We start from the raw sequence: 11,623 nt of genomic DNA, 5'->3' as shown, positions 1-11,623 counted from the left end.
TGAGTTATATTTTCATAAGCTTTGATTTGCAGTTGTTTTTTTAGGAACAGATAATTCCTTAGGCCAGTGGTTCTCAACCTTCCTAAAGTTGCAACCCTTTAATACAGTTCCTGGTGTTGTAGTGACCTCTCCCCAGCCCCGCCCCAGCCATAAAATTATTTTCGTTGCTACTTCGTAACTGTAATTTTTGCCACTGTTATGAACTGTAGTGTAAAATCTAATATTCAAGATATCTGATATGTAACCCCTGTGGAAAGGTCATTCAGTCCCCAAAGGGTGGTGATCTGCCCATTGAAAACTGCTGCCTTAGGCCTTTTCACAAGTTTGATTCAGGTTTAGCTGGTTGAGGTCTTGCCCTGAGGGCACCACTCCCTTTATTCCATTTCTCCTTATTCTTTCATCACAAACCATGGCTTCAACATTAAATTTCCTCGTGCTCTTTTGCCTTAAACTATCTATTTTGTATTTCATTTTGCCTTGTTTGATTTTTTTCATTGTGGATCTGCATATGAGCAAATACATATAACAAGCAACAGAGTCAGTATCTGACTGTCTTGAACTTTCCTCTGCCAATGAAATTAGTCGAAAACTCTTACATTTAGCTTCAGGAATATTCTTAGGACAAGAGCAAAATGCAGCCATGAGAATGTGCCAAGATATTATAAGAATGGTCTCTCTCCCAGTTGATAATATTGTAACCTCTGAAACCTCTGAAAGTGGGGCCTCTGTAGTTCACATTGGTCCTTAGTGCTGTTGTCTTTTAAGCTCCTACTAGGGTACCCAGTAAGTAAGCCCTGTTTTTAGCATTCAACCACTTTCCTAGTCCAGAGTCCCAAAGTCTTCCCTGTTCCACAAAAAAAGTATGGTTAGACCTGTCATAGCAACACCTACTCGCTGGTACCACTTTCTGCATAAGTGAACTCAGAATTCTTTTAAGTTAGGGTGTTTGAGCCAGGCGGAGGTGGCACACACTTTAATCCCAGCACTTGGGAGGCAGAGACAGGCGGATCTTTGTGAGTTTGAGGCCAGCCTGGTCTACAGAGCTAGTTCCAGAACAGGCTCCAAAGCTACAGAGAAACCCTATCTTAAAAAACAAAACAGAAAAGTTAGGAAATTTGAAAAAAAAATGTAAATTATTTTCCCTTTTCTTTCTTCCTGCTATCGTCATCAAGAAAATTTGCCCTTTTTGCAGGGTGTGTGTGTGAACAGAGTACACTGAGACAGATGTGTGAAAACAGGAAGCCTGGGACTGGGAAGACAGCCCAGTCAATACAGTGTTTAATTTACAAGTATGAAGACCTCAATTCAGATTTTCGGAACCCACATAAAAAGGGCATAGCGGCACACCTGTAATCCCAGTGCTTGGCAGATGAATAATAAAAATGCAGAGTTAACACTGTAAGAAAGAATGTTTTGGTTTTGGGGGATGCTTTTCAATGATGGGCAGTATCTTTTACACATTCAGTTTTGCAGGGTTTTTTAATTGTGAAGAATGGGGTGAGGAGAGAGGAACATTGGGTAGGTTTGTTTTTTTATATTTGGGGCTCATTAGGGGAATGATAAAATCATGAAAAACACATGTAATAATGTGGCTCTGTGTTCAGAATATTTTATTTTTTCAACAAAATTTCCCTGGCCCTGTAAATGAGGATTGAGATACTGCATAATACCTGTAGATAATTGTGCCAAACCCACAAATGAAGGGGCTCTACCTGAGCTCAGCTTTCCCAAAGGAAAAAGCCTACGCTACCAAGTGGCCACTTGGGAGGTGGAGACTCATTGAAAGGAAGTCTTTTATTGAAGAGTAGACAGAGGCAGACCAATCTATCAGTAGTACTAATTCTTAAAATTAGAGAAAAAAACTTACTTCAGTTTGTCCAGTAAAGCCCCTAGCTGAGGCATTCCAGGAGACGCTGCAGGCTGTTGGGCTGTAGGTGGTACGAGAGGAAGAGGAAGAGCATACTCTTAGGATAGAAACTCAAGTATCCTTGGTTTTTGAACTTTGAAATTCTTTTTTTTTTCTTTTCCAAAACAGCAGGAGTCTCTGTGTAACAGCCCTAGTTGTCCTAGAACTAGCTCTTTAGAGCAGGCTGGCCGTGAACTCACAAAGACCCGCCTGCTTTTCCCAGTGCTAGGATAAAGGTGTGTGCCACAACAGCCTGGCTGAACTCAGAAATTCTTATTGGCACAATTTAGTTGTGGGCAGCACAGATTTAATTGAATCTGTTTAAGGGTTGAATGACTTACAGTGCCCTGGTTTCAGGAAATTCCCTGCATATTGGAGTAGTGGTTCCCTTGGAAACACAGAACAGAATCCTCAGAAGGAGCATGCTCTGTCTCGAGTCTTGAGACTCATCAGTTCTTAGCATGGTAGACCCATCCTAGTAAAATCTGGTGAGCGGAAAAACAAAAAACAAGCTTTGAATGTAAACTTCACACTATATTGTAACTTTTAATCATAAGAAAACTAGATTTTTTTTTTTTTTAAAAGCAACAAAATCATGGAACTTTGTTTGGCTTATTTTAGGACTTCATTTTCATTTTTCTAGTGTTTTTGACTACATTTCCATTATTTTAAGTTTTACATTTTTGCTTATTTGCGTGCATGTATTTGTTTGGGTGTGCCACAGTGCCTGCCTGGAAGTCAGAGGACAGCTTGCTGGAGTTCTCCCGGGGATTGAACTCGGGTGAACTTAGTGGCAGGTACCTTTATATCCCACCCACCTTATTTGCTTCGTTTGTCACAGCGGAGTCTCCTTTCATGAACTTGGCTCTTTTAAAGAATATATATTATATGTCAGTTATTTTGTGCAGTATTTTTTGATTTGGGAAACTTTCCCCTTATTAAACTGAGTATATTCAGATATGTCAAGCATGCCAAAGGAAATACAATCCTTTTCTTGTATGGAATCCGGCAAATGTATGCAATTGCAATATTGATGTTTTAGGAGTTATATTAACTTTGATAAATTTAAAGTGATATGTGCCATTTTCTTCATTGTATTGTTACTGTTTTGCCTTTTGCAGCTGATAAGAATCGTATAGAGTGATCCTTTGAGATTATGCAAATACTGTTTTTCATCATAGTTTTAGCATCTATCAATAATTCTTGCTTGCTGTGCATATTTATATGATGCTTGTCTGATGACAGTTATTTTCATTTCACTTTTTGTTTTTTTGAGATAATTTAATTATATAGTCCAGGCAGGCCTCCTGCCTCAGTCTCTTGAGTACTGGAACTGTTGTTGGGAACCACCTGCTGATATTTTCCACCATTTTGTTCTGTATTTATCTTTTGATTTGCAACTGTGACCATTGGGAGATCCTTTTCGCTATCTTGTGTTTCCTTTTAACATGCCCCATACTTTTTTAATTGTTTCTGCTTGACACCACAAGATGTTTGAGACTCCTACTTTATTTTTATTTTTCCAGAATTGTAACTAGTAGTTTCTCCATGATCCCTTGCTTTTGTTGATTGCAAGATGATATAAAAACTATTTGGGCACTAAATCCGTTCAGGGTTAAGAAATACACATGCACTTATGTCCACATTTATACTGCTTTCCTATCAGTTCATGTTTTTAATTTAGATTCTTCTGATTCCAGTCCACAATGACAGGATTTACTCCAGTCTTTCCTCCCCCTTTTTTGGGGGTGAGATTAGATAGTGTGTGTGTGTATGTGTGTGGCTTTTCGAGACAGGATTTCTTTGTGTAGCCCTGGCTGTCCCACAAAGCCAGTGCTTTGTAGACCAGGCTAGCTTTGAATTTAAGGAGATATGCCTGCCTCTCTGCCTCTCAAGTCCTGGGATTAAAGGTGAATGCCAGCATATCCACCCCCTGCCCTTTTTTTTGAATTTGTAACTACTCCCACAGTACTTTTATATATACTTAATTTTAATGTACTTAAGAATTGCTAACCCATACCTTTGTCACCGTGTAACTTTTCGTCTACATTGGAACACTTTATTATAACAGCTGACAGAAGTGTGGACTTCCTGCAAATATTGTACATAATATTACTAATACTACTGATTTATATCTTTATACTTTTTTCATTTCCCTGTTGTGGTTATCTAAAACCTTTTGTTGTTGAGTGATATAGAAATCTTGAAGACATATTGAAGGATATGAAAATGTGAATGTTTAGTAATGTATTACTTTCTAGAAGATACCTTCTATCATCATAATAGACTGGCTGTGTTGTTGAAAATACCAAGTTCTATCACTGCTATGTGGACAGAGCCCTGTAGCTACTTCTGGTTTTTTGATTAGTGTTATGAGTTATAATTAGAATTTCTCAGGTTTCCTTTGAGAAGGTTTTATAGGCATTTAGTGCTTTGAAAATCTTAGATCTTAAAAAAGAATTTGGGCAGAAAAACACTCATGAAATACATTTTGTTTTTGTGGCTAATAACATTTCTTTTTTTCAGGTGGACATACGTTTGCAAAATGGCTTTGCTCCTGGGATGAAGCTTGAGGTAGCTGTGAAAAAAGATCCCGAAACTTACTGGGTTGCTACCATCATTACTGCCTGTGAGCAGTTACTCCTACTCCGTTATGAAGGCTATGGTGAAGACCGGAAAGCAGACTTCTGGTGTGATATCAGGAAAGCTGGCCTCTATCCCCTTGGGTGGTGTGAGCAGAATAAGAAGACCCTTGAAGTTCCAGAAGGTAGTAGCATATTCCCTTTCAAGGTGTGATAGAATATTGCTGTAAGAAAATTTAGATTGGCCACAGTCTTGAGGCTTGTCAGGCCACTCCTACGTAGATTACACAGCGTTTTAGGCGAGGCTAACTTTTGTTTGTTTCTTTGTTTTGTTGTTTTTCTAGATAGGGTTTCAAGAACTGGCTTCTGTTCCTACTAATATACACACACAAGTACAACGCACTGACTTCAGTTCCCACTAATACACACACAAGTACAAGGTACTGGCTTCAGTTCCCACTAATACACACACAAGTACAAGGAACTGGCTTCAGTTCCTACTAATATACACATACAAGTGCAAGGAACTGGCTTCAGTTCCCACTAATACACACACAAGTACAAGGAACTGGCTTCAGTTCCTACTAATATACACACACAAGTGCAAGGAACTGGCTTCAGTTCCTACTAATATACACACACACAAGTACAAGGCACTGGCTTCAGTTCCCACTAATATACACACACAAGTACAAGGAACTGGCTTCAGTCCCTGTTAACACACCTATGCACACACTGAAAAGACAAAACGAAACAAAACAAAAAATCAGAATAAAAACAGGGGGTAATGGGACAACGGGTCACCATGAGGAAGCAGCCGGTGAAAACAAAATCTAAAAATGATACGCTAAGAGCTGTGTGTCTCAGTAAGTGTTCTACCAGAAAGTTGAGGGAAGGGAAAGAGAAGATTGAACCTACAGATAAAAGGAGTTTTGATATCAAATTGTTTGCAGTGCATGTTTTTTAAAGTGGTTCCCAGTGAGATAAAAAAAGTTAAAAATCATTTTTGATATAATTGAGGAAGTTTGTATGTAGACTAGACATTTACTTTTGAAGAATTACTAACTTGTTATAAGCATAATGTTCTGGTTTTGTAAGAAGTTATTTTGGTGTTAGAGAGATGGCTCAACAGTTAAGAGCACTGGCCACTTTTCTTTAGGACCCAGGTTCAATTCCCAGCATCTATATACCATCTAGCAAGCCTATAAGTCCTGTCCCAGGGGATCCTACAACCTCTCTTGGTGTCTCTGAGCACTGCATGTTCGTGGTGCAGAGATACACATTGAGACAACTACTCACAAGTATAAAGAAATTTAAAGTTATTTCATCAATGTTTTGTGAAATATATATGGATGAAATTATATGATGTTTAAAATTGGCTTCTAATTAGTTCTTGATTGGGTAGCAGTAAAATTTGTGAGGGCATGGGCCAGGGGTTGGCAAATGATCTGCTCAGGGCCAGATAGTGAATGCTTTAGCTGTCACTCATATGGTCTCCGCCATAGATACAGCATTCTACCCTTGCAGTGTGAAGTTGGCTGCTACAGATAAAACATCAGTAATCAACATGGCTATGTGCCAGAAAAGTGTTATTTATAAAAAGCAGGTCTGAGTTAGCCCACAAGTGACAGTTTGCTAACTCTTGCTCCAGATAAAACATTTGGGCATCAGGCGACAGTTGTTGAAGCTATGTTGCATGAAGATTCATTGTACCTTTTTCTGTGTGTGTTTTTTGTTGTTGTTACTGTGGGTTGTTTTTTTTTTTTTTTTTTTTGTTTTTTTTTTGTTTTTTTTTTTGTTTTTTTTGTTTTTTTGAGACAGGGTTTCTCTGTGGCTTTGGAGCCTGTCCTGGAACTAGCTCTGTAGACCAGGCTGGTCTCGAACTCACAGAGATCCGCCTGCCTCTGCCTCCCGAGTGCTGGGATTAAAGGTGTGCGCCACCACCGCCCGGCTTTTGTTTTTGTTTTTGAGACAGGTTTTTATTATGTAGCCCTGACTGGCCTGGAACTTGTTCTGTAGATCAGGTTAACCTGGAGCACATATAGATCTGCCTGCCTCAGCCTCCCAGCTTACAAGCAGACATCATCACACCCAGGCCTCTTTCTGTATTTTTTATTCATGTTTGAAATTTTTTTTATAATAAAAATGAAGTAGGAATTTTTTTATAAAATTAAGTAAGGGAATTATTTTGTGTACAACTAATAGTCTCTGTTTTAGATACAGTTCTTATTGAGCCAGAGAGTAGCTGCCTTAATTTGGTTTCTATTGATATAATAAAGACTATGGCCAAAAGCAATTTGAGCAGGAAAGGGCTTATTTGGTATACATATAAATCTCTGGCTATTCTCCATTAAGAGAAGCCAAGGCAGGAACTGAAGCAGAGGCAGTGGAGGAACATTGTACTGTCTTGCTCCCCGTGGCTTGCTCAACTGGCTTTCTTATATACCTCAGGACCACCTGCTCAGAGGGGTTGCCTCCCATACTGTACTGGGCTCTCCCACCTCTGTCATCAGTCAAAAAGATGGACCACAAACTTGTGTACAGGCCAGTGTGATGGACGCATTGTCTCAATTGAGGTTTCTTCCCAGATGACTCTCTAGCTTATACCAAGGCGACAAAAAACTAACTAGCACATGGCTCAGTGAAGAATGAGGACATTTTGTAGCTATTTTATTTTGTCTTTCAAGCACTCAAAAAGAGATTTTTAAGTGATTAGCCTACCCTTAAGTCATTTCTATATGTCAGGTTTCTTTGTGTTCAGTGGCTGACATGAATAATAACGACTTCGTCCCTTGTTTAGGCATCCGACATAAGGTGTCTGACTGGGGTGCCTTTCTACAGCAGACCCTGAGAGGAGCCTGCGGTCCTCCTGTGTCTTTGCTAGAGGGCGTGAGTATCAGTGCTTCTTTAACCAGTATGGAAAACTTTTGCAAGGAATCCAAAACTGATAGCTCATTTACTGCGCGGAGGAAAAGAATCATTGTTATTAGAGTCATAAGCATAGGGATCAGAACATTTAAATATGGTATCAGAAGTTGTTCTTTGGTGTCGTGTTTAGTGCCTGAGAAGCTTCTCAATCAGTTGCCAGTTAAGGTTCTGCTGATAGATATTTCCATGTTTCAAACAGATTTAAAAAAATTATACTTAGATTAATTTTTTATCCTTGTCCAGGGCAATAAAAATAATAAAATGAATGGATGATGAGGTAGATACATTATTGCTCACATAAATGCAAAATATTAAGAACAGTTTAAAAGCTAGGGAAGCTGACATCTGCTCTAATAAAAAGATTTCTGTAATCTAATAAGTGAAAAACAGCATGTATTTTGAAAAAAAGAAAAAACATAGCAAAGAGAAGCAGAAGTAGATATTGGCTTGGGTGCAGTGTTTATACTGGCTGTTCTCTGTGGTCTCTTCAGGTCTTTAGGGTTATAAAGGAGGGTAGGCATGTTCGATTTTCTCTTTAATGATGATCTTACTTGCTTTCATAATCAGAGACAAGATTCTATTTTTAAAACTATAGTAAACGAAATAATAGAGATATTTGTTAAAACAATTTTGTTGTGTTATAAGTAAGCTTTTCTTTATGATAAACATTTTCATATCATCCAAAAGTAGTATTGTGGGAGGTCTATCTATGGACAATGTAATTTAATCCCACTGTTGTAGGGTGAGTAAAACAGTATGAAGACTAGTTTCACAAAATTTAGAACTTGAATTTTAAGAAGAAACATTAACCTCTCCAATTTCACGTTTTTAACCTGCAGCTCCGTAATGGAAGGAATCCTTTAGATCTCATTGCTCCTGGGTCCAGACTAGAATGCCAAGCTTTTCGAGACTCCTTAAGCACTTGGATTGTTACTGTCGTGGAGAACATTGGGGGACGGCTGAGGCTGCGCTATGAAGGACTTGGAAGTTCTGACAAGTTTGAACACTGGTTGTACTACTTAGATCCGTTTCTTCATCACATTGGTTGGGCTGCTCAGCAAGGATATGAACTTCAGCCCCCGTCAGGTAAAGAGTGACATAGCACTTTTATATAAACTTCTATTATTATTATTTTTTTTTTTTTTTGGTTTTTCGAGACAGGGTTTCTCTGTGGCTTTGGAGCCTGTCCTGGAACTAGCTCTTGTAGACCAGGCTGTAAACTTCTATTATTGTTTTATTATTAATATCTGTGAGGGTGAAAAATATATTCCACATACTATGAAAACATTTTTGATTTTGCTTTTCAAGACAAGGATTTCTCTGTGTTGCCCTGACTGTCCTGGAACTTGCTCTTAGACCAGGCTGACCTCAGATACATAGAGATCCATCTGTCTCTGCCTCCCGAATGCTAGGATTAAAGGCATGCACCACCACCGCCCGGCATGGAAATCTTTCTTAATTTACATAAAAAGTGTTTTATATTTATACAAAGTAGTTGCATTAAGTATATATTTTTCTTTGATTTTGTTATTACACTTATAGTTTAGCATACATTATTGATTATACCTCAGACTCTTTCCCTTACCAATATTTTACTTGCATCATTACTGTGTAGTCCAGTTTGGGAATTTATTGTATTATTTCATGGGCTGCAGCATTACATCTGCTCTTACTATAGTTATTTTAACAAACTTTAAGTTTTGACCTCTTAAACAGAATACTGAGATTCAAATACAGGTTATTTTGTATGAAGGTGGACCTGAACTCCTCACCCCTAAAAGAAAAAAAAGCTGGCATGGTGGTGCATGCCTTTAATCCCAGTACTGGGGAGGCAGAGGCAGGAGGATCTCAGAGTTGGAGGCCAGCCTGGTCTACAGAGCAAACTCCAGGAGAACCAGCATTATATTGAAAAACCCTCTTTTGGGGGGAGTTTGGTGGTGGAGGGAGAGTAAACCTAAACCTTTTCTTAATCCATAGTAGAAAGTAATTCTGTTTATGTGAATGCTTTCAGAAGTTAAAACATCTATAGGTTTTCTCCTCTTAAATCATGCTATTTTGTCTCACTAAAGAAATCAGGCATCTGAAAAATGAAGCTGATTGGCAAGAGATTCTGGCCAAAGTAAAAGAGGAGGAGGAAGAGCCATTACCTTCTTATTTATTTAAGGTAAAAACAGAAACTCATGATAAATACAAGTTTTACCATATAGTAGAAAATAGCACTTGGGAGAGGTAAAGAATGGGAAGGAACCACTGGAGGCAGGAGAGTGCTGCGGCCTGCAGTGTGGGAAGGAGAGGTCAGACAGCAGGGATGCTGATCATCCTCTCTCGAGGTCCTCTGAAAGCTGTCTGAATGTCTTCTTTTCCAGTTAGCTACATAACCTTAACTAGTTAGGAATAAATATGTTTTTTCTTCCAGATGCCCATTGCATTGCAGACATTGAGAGGAATGCTTTACAATGAGTTGTTTTGTCCTGAGTAGATTTTCCCAGGAAAGAAGTAGCAAGATTTACCAGAAGCTTAGTGGCTCTGTTATTTTCATAAACTAGATTACCTTTCCTGTACTGTGATGAACCACCCATGACAAAAGCAGCCTAAGTGCTGAGGGCTTGTTTTGACTCATTGAAGGGCTGTAGACCATCGTGACTGAGAAGCCTGGAGACAGGAGCTTGAGGTGTTCCTTCACAGTAAGCATGCAGTCAGCAAGCAAAGGGAAATGCGTGCTGGTGCTCAGCTCATTTCTACTTTTTCACCCAATCTAGGACTGTAGTTCAGAGGGTAATATTCTCCTCGTTCAGAGTATATTCTTCCCTCCTTGTTAAAAACCTCTCTGGAAATGCCCTCAGAGACATACCCAGAGCATGTCACCTAGAGGACTCCAAATTCAGTCTAGTTGACAGTGAATATTAACCATCACAAGTATTTAACTACATATGCACATAAATTAATTCAAAGACACTATAGTTTTACTCTTTTTGTTGTATATATTTCAGGATAAGCAAGTTATTGGAACCCATGAATTTTCTGTAAATATGAAATTGGAAGCTGTGGACCCATGGTCTCCTTTTGGGATTTCTCCTGCTACAATTGCTAAGGTGAAGTGGGAGTTATTTCTTCTGGGAAGAATTGCCGTCAGGATAACTACTTGAGGAAATGATGGTGGTTTGATCTTTAGGCCCTCCTAATACAGTTCACTCTGAAGCCAGAATCTCTTCTGTGTTTGTATTGTATTGCCCAGTTTTTTAGTGTGCCATTTCTTCTTCAGGTCTTAGTCTTGTACAGCCAGAGCAGAGCAGTCAGGGCAGCAGAGTAGGAGAAGGAAATGTTCTTTAGAGGCAAGCCTTCTTTCGTGTAACTAGAAGACTTAGGGCCACAGTGTTCATAAAGTGTGAATCCAGGCAGTGCCATCACACATCTTACCAGGGAAGGGTTTGGAGACAGAGATTGGGGTCACAGAGTTAGCATCACCACTAGGATAGCTACAGCTGTGTGTTCTGGAGTCAGACTGCTATCTCTCCAACAGCTGACAAAACTAAGGCTCTGTTAAGAGTAACCACAGGAGCTGAGCACATTGTTAATTATGTCAATTGTGCAGTTACTGTGTAATAGAGAGTATTTGGTTTAGGACTAGAGTAGAGCAGGACCCCATTTCTGTAAGTAGAGCCCAAGGAGGATTATAACTATGGGAATAATTACTAGGATGTTTAGTTATCTGACTTGATGAGATTTACATTTTCTTTGTTTTAGTGGAAGATTATTCCTAGAGCTATGAGAGATTCTTGAGCCTATAAGTAGTCTTAAGACCTCTGAAAACTGGAGAACTGGCCCAGTGGTTAAGAGCTTTTAACAAAGGACTAGTTTAATTCCCAGCACCCAAATCAAGTGCTTTATAACCACTTGTAATTACAGTTTCATTTAGGGCCTCCCCCTCAGCACCTACACCCATAGACACACATGTAAATAAGGGAATAAAAATAAATCTTTAAGACACATACACAAAGAAAGAGAAAGAGAGGTAGATATAGACCTGACATGACACCAAGACCCACCAACCTTCTCTGGAGTCTGAAGAGACACAGAGGATAATTGTGGACTTCTCACTTTGGCATTTGATATTAATATAGTAATGTAGTTGACCCCTTACTAAGCTTAAACTAAATTTTACTTGGAAGCCAAATAATTGGTTTGAGTTCAGGTTTTTTTTTTTTTT

The 11,623-nt window shown here is 38.9% G+C and overlaps 1 protein-coding gene across 5 annotated transcripts in view; it reads left to right on the top strand.

Moving 5' to 3' along the window:
* The window catches only part of Sfmbt1 (Scm like with four mbt domains 1), a 92,832-nt gene that overhangs the window by 52,490 nt on the left and 28,719 nt on the right, over positions 1-11,623 (top strand). For all 5 annotated transcript variants that reach the window (XM_013346920.2, XM_026779723.1, XM_026779722.1 and 2 more), the window contains 5 exons: positions 4,433-4,673; positions 7,289-7,377; positions 8,256-8,502; positions 9,486-9,580; positions 10,407-10,508. In XM_013346920.2, coding sequence (XP_013202374.1) covers positions 4,433-4,673; positions 7,289-7,377; positions 8,256-8,502; positions 9,486-9,580; positions 10,407-10,508 — 774 coding nt within the window. The remainder of the gene's footprint in view (positions 1-4,432; positions 4,674-7,288; positions 7,378-8,255; positions 8,503-9,485; positions 9,581-10,406; positions 10,509-11,623) is intronic.

The sequence above is a fragment of the Microtus ochrogaster genome, chromosome 6 (assembly GCF_000317375.1).
Source record: "Microtus ochrogaster isolate Prairie Vole_2 chromosome 6, MicOch1.0, whole genome shotgun sequence".
NCBI lineage: Eukaryota > Metazoa > Chordata > Mammalia > Rodentia > Cricetidae > Microtus > Microtus ochrogaster.
The sequence above is the reverse complement of the archived record's forward strand: the minus strand, read 5'-3'. Positions and strand labels throughout refer to the sequence as shown.